Source organism: Mytilus trossulus, chromosome 10 (genome assembly GCF_036588685.1).
Source record: "Mytilus trossulus isolate FHL-02 chromosome 10, PNRI_Mtr1.1.1.hap1, whole genome shotgun sequence".
Lineage (NCBI taxonomy): Eukaryota > Metazoa > Mollusca > Bivalvia > Mytilida > Mytilidae > Mytilus > Mytilus trossulus.
Genome location: NC_086382.1, coordinates 47733047 through 47755904, shown reverse-complemented (window position 1 = coordinate 47755904; position 22858 = coordinate 47733047). Strand labels below are relative to the sequence as shown.

Below are 22858 nucleotides of genomic sequence, written 5' to 3'. Positions count from 1 at the left end.
GGGGTTAAAAATGAATGATATTCATTGGATAACAGTACATTGGTGAAAAATACACTGGCTATCAACCAATCAAAACCCCGGAATCTTACAGAAGGTGTGATTATCCCCAATATCTTTTTATTGTATAGCAATATAGTATTTGAAAGTAAAAAATACTTAGTAGTAACGTTGTTTTAGACATTACCATATAAGCGGGAGGTTTGGCTGACCATAAGCCAGGTTCAATTCACCATGATTTTCTTGAAATGACCTGTACATACATGTACATGTAAACCAAGTCAGGAATAAGTCAATTTTTATTAAATAATCCATTTATATACAACATGTAAATGTACATGATGTAAAAATGTATGTTTGTTATTGTTTTTGATGGAGTTCAGTGTTTGTTGTTTTCCTCATACAGTTGATGTGTTTCCCCTCATTTTAGTGTGTAACTTTAATATCACGAATAAAGAACAGCTATGTCATGAATTTGGAGTAATTGCGCTAGTGCAATATTGGTATTTATTGCACGCTAAATTTTGGTTACTTTCTATAGGGAATATTATATTGCTATACAATAATATTGTTTATTATATTGTATATTGTATATTGTATATTGTATATTGTATATTGTATATTTTATATTGTATATTTTATATTGTATACTTCATATTGTATATCAGTTTCATACCATCGTAAATTGTATATTGTATATTGTATATTATATATTGTATATTGTATATTGTATATTACATATTATATATTATATATTATAGAAGACTCTGATCGGTATTATGGCATTTAAATGGTTTGTTAGTCCCAAATGGCTTCACCACAAGAGTCCTGTCAACCAAAGAAAAAGAAATCACGAACTAAAAGCAAGGATAAAAACGAGCCAAACGTGGGTGTGTTTGATTTGTCCGCCATTACATACTCACAACAAACATTTCCAATGAACAATAACATGTCCAGCCAGCCTTACATGAATAATATGAACAATATGACTAGTAACTATCAAAACATGCCTATGCAAATGATGGCTTCTCCTTTTGTTACTTCACCAACCCAGCAATCGCAGATGGTACCCCCCTTTTTTCCATGCCATACACCAGCACCGGTAGTTAGCCCTCCATTATGGGCAACTGATCTAATGTCTAAATTTGATGCGTTATCAGTAAAAATGAACAGTATTGATGACATTAAAAGCTATGTAACTAATATTGACCGAAAAGTGACCGATATGAAAAGTGATATGGTTCATCTCTCCAAGCGTGTAAATGAGGTAGAAAATAGTCAATCTTTCATTTCGAAATCATTTGAAGAGAACATAAAAATGCACGAAAAAACAAACAAAAAAGTGGAATCAGATTTGAAGAAACGTACCTACGACTGTGCGTCACTACGTAAAGAATTTAATTCCATGAAAACTGAATAAAAAAATCTAGTTGAATCCAAAGAAAACTTAAATAAAATTGCCAAAGCAAATGAAAGGTTAAACAGTGATTTAGAAACAATCCAGCGCGAATCAATGCGTGACAATTTATTATTTCACGGTATAAAAGAGGTGACAGAGGAAAATTGCGCTGATCTCGTTAAACATGTGTGTGAATTTAATCTGGCGATCCATGATGATCTTTGTATAAAAGCTGCATTTCGACTTGGAAAGAAGGCTGAACCGTTAAATGAACATGATATTGGGCAGGAGCGTTCGAGGCCAATTCTGGTAAAATTTAACGATAGGCAAAAACGTGATGGTATTCGAAAGAATAGTTACAAATTAAAGGGGGAGTCTATTTCAATTACGGATCAGTACCCAAAGTCAGTGGTGGATAAAAGAAAATCCCTTATTCCGTTGTTAAAAAAAGCTAGAGAGGCTGATGTTAAGGCAGTGTTAATTCGTGATAAATTAGTTATTGGAGATGTATTTTATTCAGGTGGGCCAATTGAAGTGGCCATTGAAAATGCTAAAAAGAGGAAATTGAAAAAACAAACAAGTGAGTCTGTAAATATTGAAAATGATACCGTTGCCGCCGGTAGTGAAATTCATAGTGATATGATCACGGCATAGGATCCGTCGGAAATTTCAGTTACAAATATCAAATGTTTATCATGGAATGTGAATGGTGGGTTTGAGGCGAAAATTAAAGATGTAAAATTTAAAAATTTTGTATGCACTTATGATATTGTGTTTTTAGAAGAATGTTGGATAAATAATACATGTGATGTGGAAATTGATGAGTTTATTTGTAAAGCAATCCCATTGTCAAAAAAGAAATATAAACAAGGTTGTGGTCTCTTTGTAATGATTAAAAAATCTATTGCTTCATATGTGAAAATAATTGAAATATCGTATGAAACATTTGTATGGGTTAAAATATCTAAAGAACTAACTGGTACTGAAAATGACTATATAATTTGTAATGTATATTTACCACCATATAGATCTTCGCTTTTCAAGGTACATGATGTGGACTTATTCTATGAACTGGAAGCACAAATCATCAAGTACTCTGATGAATGTCCGAATATTTTTGTTTTTGGTGACTTTAATGCAAGAACTGCTCATTTAAATGATTTTGTAGAAAATGATTTATTACATGATAGTATTTTAGATAGGGTTGGTGAGTTGTTTGCTTATGTTGCTGACGAGACTTTGCCAGACCGGAGTAATCCTGATCCTGGAACTAATGACTATGGAACAAAACTCATCAACCTTTGTAAATGTAGTGGTCTCCGAATTCTTAACGGCCGCCATGAAGGTAGTCTCGCTAATGATTATACATACAGTGGTCCAAAAGGTATGAGCGTAATAGACTATTTATTAACTAGATCAAGTAATTTCGACATTGTGTCAAAATTCATAACTTGTAATTTTACTACATACAGTGACCATGCACCCTTGCATATTCAATTCAAGACTAATTTTTCTATTAAATGTAATGGTGTACAGTCCAATTTTGTGGATGCTGAAGCATCCAAATTTTTTCGATGGAATGAGGAATATAAGGATATGTGTCGTAATGCACTTTTAATAAACTCTGACAATATAAAATCGACACTCCAGAATATAGAAGCTGAGTCTCAGGATGAAATGGATTCATGTGTGAACGATTTTACCCACCAATTCATTGACATTATGGCGCCATTTTTTCAACAAAGTCAGAAAAGTGGTACTGAAATGAAACGAAATCATAAACAGAACTATAAGCATATTGATAAGCCTTGGTTTGATATACAGTGTAAAGAACTTTATGTTAATTACTGCAAAACTTTATCTATATTTAATGGAAATAAATCAAAGAAAAACCATATTGAATTAAATCGTGTGAAGAAGACATATAAAGATTATGAACGTAAACGTAGACGTATATATATGCGACAAGAAGGTGAAACCCTTTGTAAGTTAAGGAAGAACAATCCTAAGAAATTTTATTCTGTATTCAAAAAAAGGAGAAAGGTCAACAGTGATCTAACAGTAACTGATTTTTAAAGAGCACAACAGTAGACCAGAAATGCCAGATAATGTGTGTATTTTTGAAGAACTGGATATGGATATAACCATTGATGAACTTATTAAAGCTATACATGACTTAAAACGCGAGAAAAGCCATGGTCCAGATGGTTTGTTAAACGAATTTTTCATTGAGTTTAAGGACCTTGTGCTGCCTTATATATGTACTATTTTCAATGCCGTTTTGAGCTCTGGATATTTTCCGTCCACTTGGTCTGATGCTATTCTAGTGCCAGTATTTAAATCCGGGGATGCGAACGACCCAGCAAATTACCGTGGTATAAGTCTTGTCAGCAATCTAGGTAAACTATTCACTACTATTTTGAATAGTAGATTATTAAAATGGGCATCAATGAACGATATTTTATCTGATGCACAATTTGGTTTCCGTAATGGTTACAGTACAGTAAATGCTGTGTTTTGTTTATATTCTGTCATACAAAATTCTTTTTGTAAAGGTAATAGATTATACTGTTGCTTTGTTGACTTTTTAAAAGCGTTTGATACAGTTGATCGTCTATGTTTGTGGTACAAGATTTCTAAATTAGGAATCAGAGGGAAATTGCTTAATATTTTAAAATCAATGTATAACAATGTAAGATCTTGTATTAGATTTGATGGATTTAATTCAAAATACTTTTCTAATAATCTTGGCTTAATGCAAGGGGAAGTTCTTTCCCCTATTTTATTTTCATTTTATGTCAATGACTTTGAGAATGAATTTATTAATAATGGTAACTGTGGACTTGAATTTCAGGACATAACACTTTTTTTATTAATGTATGCTGATGATATGATTTTGATGTCAGAATCAATCCAAGGCTTACAAAATATGTTAAATACTTTATCTGGTTATACTGAGAAATGGGGTCTTTCAGTTAACACCAAAAAAACAAAGATAGTAGTTTTTCGTAAAGGTGGGAAAATTAGTCTTACTGAGACATGGATTTATAATGGTAAACCATAAGATATTGTAGATCATTTTTGTTATCTGGGTGTGTTATTTCATTATAATTGTAAATTTTACTCAAAACCACTGTGCTGAACAAGGCAGGAAAGCTATGTTTAGTATGAGGAAAAAGGCTTTATCCTTATACCTGAACACTGTTACTTCTATAAGTTTATTTGACACTTATGTATGTAGTATTTTAATGTATGGTTGTGAAGTTTGTGGTGTTCATAGAGCACCAAATGTAGAAAAAGTTCATTTGGACTATTGTAAAACATGACTAGGTGTCAAGAGATCCACTTCTAATGTAATGGTATATTATGAATTAGGTAGATTTCCATTGTTATATGAGCGAAATTTTAGGATGCTCAAATTATGGACTAAAATTCACGGTAGTGAAAATTGTATTATAAAGTCTTGTTACAAAGAACTAGTAGCAAATAGCAATAAATGTAAAAACTGGGCCACTTGTATTAAAACAATTTTATATGATCTTGGTATGAATTATTATTGGGACAACCAATGGGTACTTTGTTTGGATAGTTCATTTTTACAATTTACCAAACAACGAATATATGATCAAGCTAAACAAGAGTTGCATTTTACGCTTGAAACATCACCAAAGTGTAGATTATATAAGTTTATTGTGTCAAATGTAGAATTACAATTTTATTTACAAAAATGTATTCCTGTAATAGCTCGTAAATGGATAACGAGAATTCGCCTGTCCTCACATAATCTATGCATTGAAACTGGTCGTTTTTATGGAATAAGTATAAATAGTAGAATGTGTATTGTGTGTGATTAAAATGTAGTAGAGGATGAATTTCATTTTATTTTACAATGTACAAATTATAATGATATACGTAAAAAGTTTATCAAGAAATAGTATTGGACTAGACCGTCAACTTATAAATTAGTACAATTGCTTTCTGTTGAAAACACTAAGGAACTCTGTAATTTAGGAAAGTACTTACTCTATGCATTTAAGTGCAGGAATAATATTTAAGATCTATATGTTTATTATATGTAGTATGAAACTCACAAACTGTATAATATGTAACTGATATTTCTGACGTTTGTTATTTATGTGTATGTTAACGCTATACAACTTGTAAACTGTATATTTATGCATATTATACTGATAAACTGTATTGTTTAAAGTAAATAAAGAATTGAATATGTTGTATATTGTATATTGTATATTGTATATTGTATATTGTATATTGTATATTGTATATTGTATACATATTGTATATTGTATATTGTACTTAACATTATCTACCTGATCACCATGGAGTGGTGTCAGGTAAAACAGATACTTATAGGGACAGGTAAGTTTGTTACTATTTTATTGATTTCCCGTAAAAAACGTAAACTATTCTATAACTGTACGTTTCATGCTACGTTTAGAATTACTTTTTGGGGATTAGTGAAGGAGAATTGCAAAAGTCTCTCCTCTGTGAAGGCGGAAAGTTACTCGCAAACAAAACGTCAATATTGAAAAAAGGAAAGTTATTGCAAATACATACTTATTTATAGACAATAATCATGTCACATCTACCACCTCTACCAGCGAGCCTTAAACCAATTCAGCATTATCTCAAAACTGCCAACGAACATGATAAGCGAGACCCCGTTGTTTCATATTATTGTAAGTAAATATCCCAGGAAGGTGTGATAATGACATCAATCATAATGTAACTCTGTAGTGACTGTACTCCTACCATCCCACATTTATTTACATATATCCTTGCAATTTAAATTATACTCCTTCTACTTCAATTTACTTCTACCAGATAATGACCACAATCAACACACTGAATATTTTGCCTTGACTTCGTTGCACATCACCCATATTGTTTGAATTTAGTTTAGCTTAGTCACTCACCGACTCACTAAGGCTTTAATAGCCTCGACTGATGGCCCTGACACTACCCCAGGTGGGAGACTATTCCAATAATTGATGGTTTGTGGAAAGAAAGAAAATTTCCAATAATAATTTGATGCTGCAGGATTTTTTGAAGCTTCTGTCATGCATATTTCTTGACAATCGTTTAGGTGGAATCAGACAATCTTCCTTTGTCACAGCAATTTTCTCATTAACTATATTGAAGAGCATGGTTAGTCTTGTATCTTTTCGTCTTTATTCAAGTGATCTCTACTCTAGGTGGTTTAGGATCTTGCTTACACTCCCAATCGAGTGATTTTGGTGTTTGTTCATTACATATCGTGCTGCACGTCTCTGAACCATCTCTAGTCGGTCTATTTCTGTTTTATTGTATTGATCCCATCCAGGACTGGCGTATTCTGATATTGCTCTAACAAGTGTTTTGTAGGCACTTTCCTTTACAGACGTAGATCTGATGTTCAGGTTTTGTTTTAGGAAACTGATTTTGAAGTTGAGAGTGACAAATTTCTAACTCATCCTCCTTTCAGCAGTGTTGCAAAGCATAATTTCTGCCTTAATTCCCTTATTTTCCAGTGAATGTACGTAGCATTCTAAATCCCAACCCTTCCTGCCAGACTCCCTATTGCAGGACTTATGGTACAAATTCTATTGTTCAAAGTTGGTTCTTGACATTCTTGACATATTATGTGGGATATATATATAGATATACATGTATATTCACCACTGGAAATAATGCAAACAACAATCACTCAATCAAACAACCAGAAATTTAATAAAATAAAGTCAGGTTGTCAAAAGGACTGATTACAATATCAAGCTAATAAATTGTATGACGATTATGCTGTTTCTAGAAGGGGTTAGTAAATCTGTCCAACAAGTTTTTTTATCATCATGATCACGTGATAATTAAGCAAATATTTAGAACTTTGAATGTATGACTTAAAAATTTATAACATTATGATTCTTCATAAAATATTATCATACATGTGAACCTTCCGACGGGAGTACAATAATCCTGTTTTCAGGGGTCTCCTCCCGTCCTCCCGATTAGGAGAAAAAACTCCCGTGTATGAAATATTTTATGAATGAAAATTTTCGACCGTCATATTTGATAATTCTTACTACTGTAAGGGTGTAATTAACACCTTTTTTAAATTTTACCTGCAAATCATAGAAGATGTATAATTATATGGCTTCAATTGACAGCTTAGGTGTCAAACATACTGGTAATCAACGATGTTTACCTCTGGCTAACTGCCGTTATGTAATAAAAAATTTGTGTGTTACTTCCCTTTGAATTATCATGTTTTAAGTTATTTTGCTCTTTAAAGTGTAAATTGTAATAAGACTATAAATGAATAATATTTTAATCAAATTATCATAAAAGGATGGTAATTAAATGAATTTAAGGTGGTACCCAACACTTGCACTAAAATCAATTTGGCTCGTTTAATTTTCATAAAATTTTGTCAAAGTACTTATTTTGAGCCTTTAACAAAAATACAAAAATTTCAAAAATTTTGAACCAACCGTTTTTTACACTGGTTATATAGCAGTTTGACAAACACCAATTTTGATCATTGAGAAGCTTAATATTCCTTTTACAACATAATGTAATTAAAACGTTTAGCTGACTTTACAGAGTTATCTCCCTGTAGTGTTAGGTACCACCTTAAATGTTTTGGGACAAATAAAAAAATATAAATTTATAAATTATTTTAGTAATCTGTACTTCTTTCCAAGGATTAAATGGAAGTTTATATTGAAAGTCTCTCTCAAGGTTGGGCGGTAAATATCACCCCCGGTATTTACCAGTGGTATTTACCGGTATTTACCGCCCCGGACAATACTCCCCAAGTGGTCAATACTGGCAAATACTGGTCAATTGAAATTTTTATGTTTTTTTTTACTATTAATTGAAGTTAAATCTTGATAAATAGTCAAAAATAATGTGTCAGCTTATAAAATTAATGAATTTGATATGTTTTATTCATTTATTCTTATTCTAAACACTTATTCTTACTGATTTAATTTTTTTTTTTTAATTATATAATTATGATATTGCATACTTAACATTGCTTAAGATATACATATATATACAAATTTATATACTTTATTTCAACATGTTTAAATCAATATATTTTTGTTCAAAATGTATGATTTTACAGGTAATTAAAATTAAAGGTAATTAAAACTTCAGGTGAATGAAGTTACATGGGTCTTTTTACCTATCACCTGGCGGTTTATTCCCGATTGTCCCACTTTTTTAAATTTTAGAGTTCTGATTGTCCCACATGAAAAGTTCTGATTGTCCCACATTATTTTATGTAGTAAAATGTTCTTAGATAAACAAAGTAACTGTTGTTTGTTTTGCTAAATAAACAAGAATTAATTATTGCACATTTAACATTAATTTTATAAAAGCATAAAAAAAAATGTTTTTTAAATCATTAGATTGATACACGTTTGATTAAAAAAATATAATATTTCTGATTGATGAAAAAGATCTTTTAAGGTCTTGAATTAAACTTTTTTTCTGAACCTGATTTTTGGGGTTTATATATGACTCTAGAAAAATAATTGATGACGAAAATGAGATGGTGGTGCACTTATTTTTGCTACAGCCATTTGAAAGTACCCAATTTTGAAAATTTTCTCAGTTTTCATCAAATGTTATCCATTTTTGGGCTATTATCATGAAAAAAAATCACAGTTTCACAATTAAACTTTACTTTTAAAAAACCACTAGAAGTAGGTGTTAATTTAAGAAAGTTTTATAAAATTTTATTGTTTTTTTGTGTCAAATTGACCATTCTGTCAATTTGTCAATTTTGGAATTTTCTCTTTTTTTAGAACACAAATCTAATTATTTCAACCTCTTTGTTATAATTCATTGAAAAAATACATATTTGAGAAATTTTGAAAGATTTTTTTTGTATATGGGATGCACATGCTTCTGGTAAAATCATTTCTTGTACCCCCATCTACTTTCTCTAAATTTGCTGCTGTCTAGAATTTTTCCAGATCAGCCTTTCCAAGAATCACTATTAAAGGTTGTTTTTCCAATTTTCCCATTGTTTTTGCAGTCAACAGGACTCTTTACCAATTTAAAAAAAGAGCCAAACTTCCATAAGAAATAAGAAGATGTGGTATGATTGTCAATGAGACAACTCTCCCAAAGAGACCAAATGACACAGCAATTAACAACTATAGGTCACCATACGGCCTTCAGCAATGAGCAAATCCCATACCACATAGCTTCAAAAGGCCCCAAAACGACTAATGTAAAACGAGAAAACTAATGGCATAATTCATTTACAAAATAATGAACGAAAAACAAATATGTTACACGGCAACAAACGACAACCACTGACTGACAGGCTCCTGGCATGGGAATCACCACAATAAAAACACTAAGTACAGATCTGAGAGTACTCGCAGTACTGACTAAAATTTTTTTTTTTTTTTTAAAAGACTTCATTTAATATTATATGATACTTCAATTGTACCTACTATGAGCAAAATAAAATATGTAAATATTATTATTTGTTCTTATTTTGTTCATATTTTATAAGTTACATTGATTAGTAACCTTTGATTAACTGCAACACGCTATAAAAACAGTTCCCAATTGTCCCACATTTAAACTTCCCAATTGTCCCACAAACATATTCCCGATTGTCCCACAAAGTTTCATTACCTTTTTACCTGTAATTTCAAAAAGTGGGACAATCGGGAAGACACCGTTTTATTGCTAGGTGTGAAAATTAAATTACTAAAACAACAGCCTCTAATAAAAGTTGACAGTACATAGGTTGAAAGTAATAAAATTGATATATGAAGACTCCCTTAAACAATAAATTATTTCCTGTCCATAGCTATTTAACTGTGAGATAAAAAAACCTTTTTCATGCTGGAAATAGAAATTTGAAGCAGGGACAAAAAGTTTTTATCTTTTACTATAATATTATGCACACATTATTCAATGTGGATCCCTATTTGAATTTACTTATAATCATGATAATATTAGAAATGAAAGCATTAAAAATGATTTGAACACTTTATTTTTCAATTAGTTATTAATTGTAATTATAATTGACCAGTAGATAGTGGTTTTTATAGTAATGACCACTCAAATTTCAATCGACCAGTATTTGCCGGTATTTCCCAGTATTTGCCAGTATTTCCCGGTAAATACCGGTATTTACCACTGGCATGGTCAATACTAGTATTGACCACTTTTTTGCCAACCTTGGACTCTCTCTACTAATTTTGTAATCAGAATAAACTACAAGTACATTTTATTTTAAACAAAATAAAAGTCCAAGTTATAGTTAAAAACCTTCAGATTGAGAATGAATTTATTGATTTTGTCAACCAAACATAGCAAAACGTTTCACGCTGTCAGAGTCTTTTAAGTTTTCTAGAAATATGACTTTCATAATGCTTAAAAACCATGAAATACTATTGTTAGTGTTTTTTATTTTTCTTATTAATTAATTTAACATGTTGCAAATATACATGTATAGCATATTTCTTTCTTATTTGTCTATACAGTTACCAATGATAAGGAGATGAGGACATGAATACAACTCTATACAGATAAGATAAATAAATATAATGATTTATTTGCAAGCAGTGAATACTCAATTATCAAATGACAAAAACAAAACAAGAAACAGATTCTTCTTAATATTTTATTTTCATTCAAATAGAAAGGCAACAAGGGTACTATAAACATATTACAATTTGATGGAAATTTGAAGAAAAACACCATTTCTACATCATACGGTTACATTTACGACAAAATTTATGTCGATAAAAAACCTCCTGATCTGAGTCCTAATCTCCTGACCAAAATTTCCAAATCTCCTGATCTGAGTTTCACAGACCATCACATGTATGTATTATTTATTCGTAATACTATTTAAAATATTTATAACTTAATTATACTTGGCTTTTAGTACACTTGACCAACATGTCACAAGGTTTACATTGACTATAAACTGCATGTTTTTAAAACCTGAATCAGATGTATTTAAATCATTGATGTACATGTATCTGTTTTTTAAAGGTCAACTGTATGCAATGCAGAATGGAATGGAGGTTGATAAAAAGTCAAAGGATGCAAGAACATTTTTATTTTCATTGATGGACTATTTAGAAAAGGTATATATATAAAAGAACCATTAGCAGCATTTGATTACTTTTAAGTAATAGTGACTGAGTAAAACTGTCTCAAATTGATTTAAAGTGGAAGGCTGATTTCGTAATCATCATATTACTCTTTAGCATGTATAGCAGTAAAAAAATCTTTCTGCATATATCTGCACCAACAAAACACATATTATGTTTGAGACTTTTTTCTGTCCTGTCCCTCTGTTTCACAAAATTAAAAAAAAAGATTTCTGCAAGAGAGGGAGAGAACTATTTGAATCAGCCTGTTGCACATTTAATATAACAAGTTACACCACACTAAAAAATCATCTCTGCATTAGAAAATTAGAAAGAAATATTTGCATCAGCCACATGATATAAAAAAGAAGATGTGGTATGATTGCCAATGAGACAACTGTCCACAAGAGACCAAAATGAAACAGACATTCACAACTATAGGTCACTATATGGCCTTCAACAATGAGCAAAGCCCATATCGAATAGTCAGCTATAAAAGTCCCCTATAAGACGATGTAAAACAATACAGTTTCACAATTAATTTTACAAATTTCATGATAATTTCGAAATGAAACATTGAATGAAAAACAACCTGACAATGTAATATCTGGTATTGATAACCATACACCCAGACATCATTTACTTTAAAATTGTCATGTAAGTATTTTGAAAGGTTGAAGCAGCATTAGATTTTCTTAATCTTACAAAATAAATCTTATGATTTGAATGATTTCTAAATTATCTCCAAAAAAAGTCTGTTAAATCATTTTTCACAGTCAATATTTTTGAAGAAATTTGACAAATGATTTTTTAATATCTTTTTTTTCTTTTCTTTTAAAAGCAGTGAACATGTATTTGATTCATTGGATCATAAATGTATTGGGTATAGATATGTATGCTTGATCCTTCAGCTTTTTAAAATATTATGAAGTAACCATGTATATATATATATATATGTATGTCTTTACTTGTCATTCACAAAGTTTCATATTTTTATCATGACACCCCAATATTTCAGTTTAAAACAGAACATAGTGAAAATGAAGCCATTACTAGTGAGGTAGTAGGACAAGCACACATGGAGAATTACGCTCTGAAAGTTTTTCTGTTTGCTGACAATGAAGACAGGGCTGGAAGATTTAACAAGTATAAACATTTATTTTAACATATCTCTTTACCATGTTTATCATCCACAACAATATACAATGCAGATATTTATGTATTTTTTTCAGAGTTCACGAAAAGTGGTGTTCCTCAAGATTTTACCACCAAAATGTTGCATAGGACTGGCATTTTTTTAGTATTTTTCAATAGAATTAATAGTGAGGACCAGTAGATTTTCTTCAAGGACCACCAGGGGAAAAATGCATTTGCAATGTTTGCATATTATTTTATTAATCATGGATCATTAATAAATTCAATGAAATATATTTTCCTTTTAATTACATTGTTTTGGTGGGCTACTTGTTTCTCAACCTTTAGTTTTCTACATTAAGTAAAATCACAAACATACTAAACTCTGAGGAAAATTCAAAACAAAAAAGTTGTCTCTTATTAAATGGCAAAATCAAAAGCTGAAACACATCAAACTAATGAATAATAATTCATATTCCTGACAAAAAAGGGATTGTTGGACTGTTGTTTATATCTTTGAGCCATACTAAATAATAGGTTTGTTTGCACAAACGCTACCTACCCAGAAAAAAGCTGCATACTCAAATTCTTTTATTGTCCTGATTTGAAGAAGGTTTTTTTTAATCAAATATGCATGAAGACAAATAAACATCTGATACTTCAATTTCTTTTTTTGAAAAAAAAAGAAAATGCCTACCTACTGTCTCAACCTTTGGGTAGGGTTTGGGCAAACCACAATACTTTTAAGTGTGGCCTTGTCCTTTTAAGTATATTAATATTTTATAATTTTACAGAAATGTGGTCAAATCATTTTATACAGCAGGGATGTTATTTGATGTGCTGAACTGCTTTGGTGAGATAAGTGAAGATGTGAGTACCAATATAAAATAAATAATTAACACACTTCTGATTCAGATTTCATGAATTCTTATTTGCTGAGATATATATATTTCTACATTTCATATAACGAGGGCATGCAGCAAGGCATGTTAGTAAAATCTCTTTCTGTGTCTGTATCTCAGCTCTTGTATGTGGCTATAAATCAAGATTATGAAGTTTAAACAAAATATGTGGTTAAAATAAAAGTTGAGTCTGAGAAACATAATTTTGTACAAGAATTCAAGAAAAAACAAAGGTATTCCTAAATCAACAATTCCATCTACAACGACATCATACTTTGATAAATTGAAGATTAGAAAAAGGCACATACTCGGGGGAAAAATTAAAATCTGAACATGCTTACATAATATAAATTTCTATAGGTAACAATGCTATTTGAAATTGTTTCTTAAATATGGTTAAAAAGATTGTTTTCGTGAAAATTCATGAATTCCAAGTTGTTTCTCTGTGTTAAATATTGATAAAAAATATTATGGATCTTCATTTTTTGTTAGAATTCCTCAAAAAACGAAGGAAAGGCATAATTTGCATTCCAAAGTTTCCCCATGCGTTAAATTTTAAAAGATAAAATGAGATACTTATTTTTTTGCTATGTTTCAATGAAAATGGATATGTCATGTATGTAGCTATGATTTGCTATTTCAAAATGATGCCCTGTGTCAAATATTATATGTTTGTCCCACCAAATCTATAGTACTTGGATTGTAACTTTTTATTGAGAAACTTCCTAAAGGAGCGGTAAGGATGGATTTTGGCCTCAAATTTCAGGTTCATCTGACGAAAGATTTTGACCACTTTATAAACACTTAAGTGTGTCTATTTCATTTGAATCAATGAGTTTATGTGAAATATTTTAACTGATTTTGTCATTTAAAACGACCCGATACAAGCTCAAATATGGAATATCTACCAAATATGCCGAAAAATGTCACTTTTCAGATGGTTTTCGTCAAAAATAAAAGTCTGTTCATCCTCAATCTTTATACATGTTATGTATTATCATAAAATACAACTTACATTTTAATATACAGGATGAACAAGAATGCGGCCACTTTCATTTCACATGAAAAGGGTCTAAAAATTAACTAAAATGCTAGAATTGTGAAGATTTCAGTAATTTAGCATGACTTATTGATGCTAGTACCTGATATATGTGCATTGTATTGTCAAAAACAGCCCATGTTTATGAAGCAGAAGCATTCTGTACAATAAATAACTAAAAGTTTACATTTTAACAATTTTGTAAAACTGCTATATTTTGGGGCCAAAAAGTGGTCTTACTGGACCTACTCCTTTATTGCTGGTCTCAAAATTGATAAAAAGTAATGAACATGTACCATGAGCACGCAACAAGTCTAGATCTCTGTTCCTAATTCATTAAATGACTGAGTGGGACATTTTCTTACATTTTTTAAGACAGTTTTATATCTTGTTTATTATTTTACTGCCTATATTTACATAAAATTAGAATAATCAGCATATTAAATAATAACTAAAATCCATTCTGCCTTCTGCAGACATTGCTAATGTTGATGTCAAATCTCTATGTCATTAGACTAAGTATGACTTATGGAAACATGTAATGTTGCTGAGTTTTTACATTAAAATGTTCCATTTTTTAAATACAGCATCAAGTTATCTCTTATAATTGCTTATTTTTGGTTTCCATTCTTATAAAAGGCACAGTTAAATATGAGAGCTTTAAAATTTAAATTTAAATATATAAACTTATGCAAATACATATGCAACATGTATTCACAATTTTGGTAAGACAAACTCAGATATTTTGAGATTTTTCAGATAAATGCCATGGTGTTACTAGTCAATATTGAAGAAATATCTTCCTTTTGACTTCTAGAACTTATTGATAAGTAATTTTTCCATGAATAGATGTAATGAGTTATCATTTATTCAATATTTTGTTGTTCTGAAGCATTCATAAACTAAATATAAAAAAGAAGATGTGGTATGATTGCCAATGAGACAACTATCCACAAAAGACCAAAATGACCCAGAAATTAACAACTATAGGTCACCGTACGGCTTTCAACAATGAGCAAAGCCCATACCACATAATCAGCTATAAAAGCCCCCAATAAGGCAATGTAAAACAATTCAAACAAGAAAACTAAAGGCCTTATTTATGTAAAAAAAAATGAACGAAAAACAAATATGTAACACATAAACAAAGGAAAACCACTGAATTTACTGGCCTCTGACGTGGGACAGGCACATACACAAATTATGTTGCCCGGTTTAACTTGTTAGCGAGATTCCAACTCTCCCCCTAACCTGGGACAGTGGTATAACAGTACAACATAAGAACGAACTAAAAAATAAAACCTTGAAAAAGGCTTATCTCATCAGATGGACAAAAATGCAAGACGTGGTCGGGTACTTATACATCCCCACCCAATTAGCTGTTGCATAAAGCTAGATTTGTATCAATGATGTCATGCTGTATGGTTCAATAGACTATTTCTGTTATGGAGTTATGCCTCTTTACAATATTATACAGGGGCATCTGTGTTCCATATGATTTCAAATTATTTTTATAGGATAATGATTTTGAACAGCAATTTCATAATCCAGGACATTGTCTGCCAAGCTCATCTGGCTTCCATCTTTCTAAGGTACAAGATAGTTAGAGAAGTGGTACCCTTCCATCAATGAATGGATAAAATATTGTTATGACATCTGTTAAATATTTGTTCCCATGTAATTCATTTGTAATGACGAATTTAGTTAGTTGTTGACAAGTCTTTTGAGTTAAACTTTTTTTTTTTAATAATAAAATATTTTTCTGAAAATTAATTTCCTTCTGAAGCCGACACATAAGTCTTAAAATGAGTTAAAGTTAACTGTCGTATGTGTTCTTTAACCTAATATGATAGCAGAAATGAATCATTTTGATTATTAAGAATTAGAATCAAGATTTCAATACTGTGTTTATCTTGGCCTTAATACTTCTTGGTTTTACTGGTGCAAATATCTGCTCACCTATCTCTGTTAAGACAAGCTTAAAATACAATACAGTTATCTTTTAAATACAGGGCAAAATATTGAACTTCCTGTCTAGGTGGAATTTTGAAATTGGTGTTATTTTTTAAGAACATCTAGCTTTTCTACACATTAAAAGAGCTACCTGGTGGGTATAGAAAAATTCCAGGTGTGATGATCATGTGCAAAATTGGGTATGATGTGACTTGTATGGTTTAAAGGGATGCGTCACAAATGCACTTTTGACAATTTATAATCAAATTCATGTTAATTGTTATTTTGCTTCATGTTTTATTCGTATACAAATTGATTTCTTAATGAAGCACCACTTTTTGAGGGATTACCCCTGCCATCAGTGTAACTGTCAACTGGAGGCATTGGTTGTATACAACAATGTAGCACAATTACAATCAATGTTGTACATCTATCTATGAGACACTAGAGGATAAGAATAAGGATATAAACAACTAACAGTAACTTTAGGGTCTTTAACAATGAGCAAAACTTATATGGTAAAACAAACAATTATTCAAAAGAGAAAACCAGGCCATTTTCATAACCATCATCAGTGGACACACTTTTTATGTTTTTAGATCCAAAAGAATAGAAAATATGCCAAATGGAAAGCAGCATACATACATAAATGTTTAAAGAATGGGGAAACCCCAGTGCCTGGCCCTCTTGGTGGAGAGGATGGAGAAGGTATGAGTTGTAATATAATCTGTGCATATTTATAGTGGCGTCTCAATTTAGTGTGTATAATTAAGTGATTTTTTTTTTAAACCTTTGTTTCTTATTTTCCTCTGAAGGATCATCATATATTAATCAAGTTTATTGTAAAATACATCAAGGAACCAGAGATGTTTTCTAAGGATACTCATTAATGATGTACGTCTAATCATGTTCATTTGGAAAAATTGATATTGACACAGTCTTTTCAAAATAGCTTTTTTTTCTTCAGTATTACCAGATAAATATTATTTAAACACAATTTTATTTTACATTTCAGAAGGTTTATCACCAGCTGATAATTTACAACCAGGACCATCTTACCCAGTGAACAATTTACCAACCCCCAGTAACCAACAGCCACAAGTTGGAGCCTTTGCTCCACCCACCACACCACAGGACCCACCCCAGATACCACAACAGCCCTCCCCATCACAGGCCTTTGTACCACAACAACCTGCCCCATCACAGTCGTTTCAACCACAGCCAGCAGCCGCTGCATCATGGACACCACCTCCAAATGCAAGTAAGTACATGTAACATGTGTGATTTAAGTTTTAACTCATCTGGTCAAAATAATCAGTTCTTTTTATACGACCGCAAATTTTGAAAAAATTTTCGTCGTATATTGCTATCACGTTGGCGTCGTCGTCGTCGTCGTCGTCGTAGTCCGAATACTTTTAGTTTTCGCACTCTAACTTTAGTAAAAGTGAATAGAAATCTATGAAATTTTAACACAAGGTTTATGACCATAAAAGGAAGGCTGGTATTGATTTTGGGAGTTTTGGTCCCAATATTTTAGGAATTAGGGGCCAAAAAGGGCCCAAATAAGCATTTTCTTGGTTTTCGCACTATAACTTTAGTTTAAGTTAATAGAAATCTATGAAATTTTGACACAAGGTTTATGACCACAAAAGAAAGGTTGGGATTGATTTTGGGAGTTTTGGTTTCAACAGTTTAGGAATTAGGGGCCAAAAAAGGGTCCAAATAAGCATTATTCTTGGTTTTCGCACACTAACTTTAGTTAAAGTAAATAGAAATCAATGAAATTTAAACACAAGGTTTATGACCACAAAAGGAAGGTTGGTATTGATTTTGGGAGTTTCGGTCCCAACAGTTTAGGAATTAGGGGCCAAAAAGGGACCCAAATAAGCATTTTTCTTGGTTTTCGCACCATAGCGTTAGTATAAGTAAATAGAAATCTATGAAATTTAAACACAAGGTTTATGACTATAAAAGGAAGGTTGGTATTGATTTTGGGAGTTTTGGTCCCAACAGTTAAGGAAAAAGGGGCCCAAAGGGTCCAAAATTAAACTTTGTTTTGATTTCATCAAAATTAGATAATTGGGGTTCTTTAATATGCCGAATCTAACTGTGTATGTAGATTCTTAATTTTTGGTCCCGTTTTCAAATTGGTCTACATTAAGGTCCAAAGGGTCCAAAATTAAACTTAGTTTGATTTTAACAAAAATTGAAACCTTAGGGTTCTTTGATATGCTGAATCTAAAAATGTACTTAGATTTTTGATTATTGGCCCAGTTTTCAAGTTGGCCCAAATCGAGGTCCAAAATTAAACATTGTTTGATTTCATCAAAAATTGAATAATTGGGGTTCTTTGATATGCCAAATCTAACTGTGTATGTAGATTCTAAATTTTTGGTCCAGTTTTAAAATTGGTCTAAATTAAAGTGCAAAGGGTCCAAAATTAAACTAAGTTTGATTTTAACAAAAATCAAATTCTTGGGCCTCTTTGATATGCTGAATCTAAACATGTACTTAGATTTTTGATTATGGGCCCAGTTTTCAAGTTGGTCCAAATCAGGATCTAAAATTATTATATTAAGTATTGTGCAATAGCAAGTCTTTTCAATTGCACAGTATTGTGCAATGGCAAGAAATATCTAATTTCACAATATTGTGAAATAGCAAATTTTTTTTTAATTAAGAGTTATCTTTCTTTGTCCAGTAAAGTAAGCAAGAAATATCTGCAAGAATTTTTTTTAATTGGAGTTATCTTTCTTTGTCCAGAATCAACTTAAATCTTTGTTATATACAATATACAATGTATATTCACTTTTTACTACCAACTGATAAATTTAAATTATCTTTACCATTCAGTGATAACAAGCAGTTTTTTTACATCTTAATATTTTATGATGTATTTAAATGAGTAGTAAATGTTGCAAACTCCATTAGAATATTTTAATTGAAATTAGTTTTGAAAAAAGGGAAAGGGGGATGTGATTAAAAATTGGGTTCAATTTTTCTCATTTGAAATTTCATAAATAAAAAGAAAATTTCGTCAAACATTTTTTTGAGAGGATTAATATTCAACAGCATAGTGAATTGCTCTAAGAGAAAACAAAAATTTTAAGTTCATTTTAATACATTCATTCTGTGTCAGAAACCTATGCTGTGTCAACTATTTAATCACAATCCAAATTTAGAGCAGAATCCAGCTTGAATGTTGTGTCCATACTTGCCCCAACTGTTCTGGGTTCAACCTCTGTGGTCGTATAAAGCTACGCCCTGCGGAGCATCTGGTTAGAACTTTATGAAATGAGTCAACCAAACCTCATTTAAAGGAAAATCAAAATCAAAATATGCAGAGGCATTCAATTTATTATTTTAAAACTTTTTTTGATTATTTAGGGAATCACTAAAGCATAATTGGAGCCGCCCTTCCTTTGAAAGGGTAAAATTTGGATAATCAATATAAATATATTAATCATTATTATTAAAGACAGCTATTTTACTTTTATCTGTTGATAAAGACAGGCCTTAGCTGATCATATTGTTAATGAAATTTTCTCACCATGATGTGTTCAAAATGAAGATCAATTGGTGTACATTTCTCAAAAAATTGTACGCTTATAATGTTAAATCAATAGATAAATCTAGGTGAATTGGTGTAACTTTGAAATATACTTAGAACATATAGTGTCCTATAGTTGTAAACATGATTATCCTTTGGTCTCTAGTGGATAGAAGTCATAATATCAGTCATACCAAATCACCTTATATTGATTTATAAGTTATAAGCCATTTGTCTGCTGCTCAAAATTGAAGTAAAGACTATTCTCTCTCCATCTCTTTCAGAGGGTGTGAGGTTAACTGCAGACCAGTACCAAAAAGCAATGAAGTTCTGTAAATATGCTGGTAGTGCATTACAATATGAAGATTCAGAGACTGCTGTTACTAATCTTACAAAAGCTCTTAAACTTCTAACAACAGGCAAAGAAACCTAAAATATCTGTGATATGTACTGTATGTGTTATTTTATATATTTTTACTTTATGTCTGTTACACAGATTAAAAATGTATATTTCCGTTATTTAGTAGGTAGGAAAAGACATTGGTTACTTTGTATGATTTATAACTCAGTTTAAGAATTGATTTATGTTTTGGCCAAATTATTAGTGATATTTATTTGTGTGTTGAGAACAAATGAGGTATGGGAGATTTTTTGTTTTAAATTAAGCAATGATAATGAGCAGATTTACTCTTAATATTTTAAGTCAGGTTTAACTATAGCAAGTATTGCTTATTACAATATAATATCCTGATGTAACAAACAAGATTAGGTTGCTTTTTTGTATTCTTGTATGTATACCCACATATAAAACTATAGAAAGTATTCTGCTCTTAAACTGTAGCAGAAATCTTCAAAACATTTAATTAGAACATAAAATTTCCATTGCTCATATTTTTTGCAAATTTTATTATGCAATTTGACAAGTATAATTTCAATGTGTATGGCTTTATAATGTTAAAGGTGTGTTAAGAGTTTAAATCTAAAATGCATATGTTCATGTCATTAAACATTTAAATATGCACATCTGATTAAAATTATGTTTCCCAAAAATTGCTAGAGAAATATTACTGTTTTGTCAAGAAAAGTTAACAACTACTATTACAAAATCTATACAAATTAGGTATAGGGATGTTTTTTTTAAAGTCTATTATTCAGTGCGCTTAGTTCATCTGTACATGTACTTATTCTGTATTGGTTTTGAAGGCATATATTTATTTCAGATTTTGTGAATATGTGAATTGTTATATTTTTTTGTGAGAGAGGCTAGTATTTGCAGTAAAGTATATTCTTCATGATTTTTCTCAAATTTAAAAAATATCATAATCCACAAGGAAATAATGAATTCTTGTAGTAAAAATTAGTTAATATATTATTTCATATTGAATACATGTTATTTATTGCTCTTCAATTTATTTTATTTAACTATTGTTAATGGTAGAGATTAAGACATGGCAAGATCTACCAGATATACAAATCTTTATTTCTTCTATCAAGATTAACAAACTTGACATGTAGCTGAAATAATCCAAAATGTGTTATAATATGAAATCTTTTAAGATTGTTTGTCAGATGTGAATGTATGTAAATGACTCTTATAGACCTGTATTCTGTTATTGACAAATGTTTTTATATTAAAAAACCTATCATATCTTTAATACAGTTATTTTGTAATTTTATTAAATTGTAAATTTTTCGATTTTCATGGACCAAATAGATTTATGGCAATGATACTATATTTATAAGATTCTAGCTTCTTTGCAAATAGGATACTAAAGATGACGTTTTCACATGCACCAACATTAAAAAAAATGTCATTAAGAATCTGTATGATAATAAAAATGCCACAAAAAAACAAAATAAAAAAAGACTAGCTCACTATCAAAAGGCAAATATTTTCCTGGAAAATGAAGATTGAACAGTATACACACTATGTAAAGAAAAGAAGAGCTGTTTTAGAATGTTTAAAGATATAATGATTGCTGTAGGCACTGCAAGAATTTCCAAATATCAGGTTTGCTGGAAATCTTGTATGAAGTACAGTAACTAATATTTGAGTGTAGGACAGCATGACTTCATATCAGCAGGTTGAATATTTACAGCTTACATTCAGTTACTTGGAGTATTCTTTAATACATTAGTATATTGTTTATAATATTGTTGTGTAAACTTGTGTTCTTGTTATCTAACTTGGCCTTTATTAAAGATTAAAGGTTTTTTTCTGGTTCTGCAACTGGTTTCACATACAGTTTTACAAGAAAAAATACTTGTCAGTCATGATGTTTTTGATATATTATATAGTCATTTTATAAAATTTACTGTTCACAAAAGTATGAATTATACTAAATTCTAAATAATAATGATGTTCTTGTCCCAGGCGTATTGTTTTCATTTTGTTTTTGGACTTTTGGTCCTCAGTGCTTTCAAATTTGTACTTATTTTGGCTTCCAAACTTAGCAATGCTGGTTAGTCTTGTGTGGACTTGGCGCACGTCTGGCTTGTTAAATTGTCATACTGGTACATTTGTTGGCTGAGCCTGTTATTCATTTGTTTCTCTGTCCTATATTTTTTCTCATTTACTTGTATTGCAGTCCTGTCATGTAATATTGTCATTTAAATGCTATAGCAAACACTGCTATTAAAACAGGAGGTTTGGCATGCCACAAAACCAGGGTTAACCCACCATTTTTATTTTAAAATGCCCTGTACCAAGTGAGGGAAATGGCCATTGTTATATTATAGTTCGTTTCTGTG

General features: G+C 30.7%; 1 protein-coding gene across 1 annotated transcript; it reads left to right on the top strand.

The window, feature by feature from the left end:
• The first annotated feature begins 5885 nt into the window (after positions 1–5885).
• Positions 5886–21201, top strand: LOC134687505 (vacuolar protein sorting-associated protein VTA1 homolog). The gene is made up of 7 exons (XM_063547863.1): positions 5886–6096; positions 11429–11523; positions 12548–12675; positions 13458–13533; positions 17157–17265; positions 17573–17818; positions 20392–21201. The coding sequence occupies exons 1-7, from the start codon at positions 5994–5996 to the stop codon at positions 20538–20540; spliced, it is 906 nt and encodes a 301-aa protein (XP_063403933.1). The 5' UTR covers positions 5886–5993; the 3' UTR covers positions 20541–21201.
• Positions 21202–22858: the final 1657 nt, after the last annotated feature.

What these genes read in the sequence shown, in the direction of transcription:
- LOC134687505 (XM_063547863.1), top strand. Translation starts at nt 5,994, where the DNA reads ATGTCACATCTACCACCTCTACCAGCGAGCCTTAAACCAATTCAGCAT. An exon ending in TTGGTGAGATAAGTGAAGAT is followed by an intron (nt 13,534 to 17,156) that starts GTGAGTACCAAT and finishes TTATGTTTTTAG; the next exon opens with ATCCAAAAGAATAGAAAATA. An exon ending in GACACCACCTCCAAATGCAA is followed by an intron (nt 17,819 to 20,391) that starts GTAAGTACATGT and finishes CATCTCTTTCAG; the next exon opens with AGGGTGTGAGGTTAACTGCA.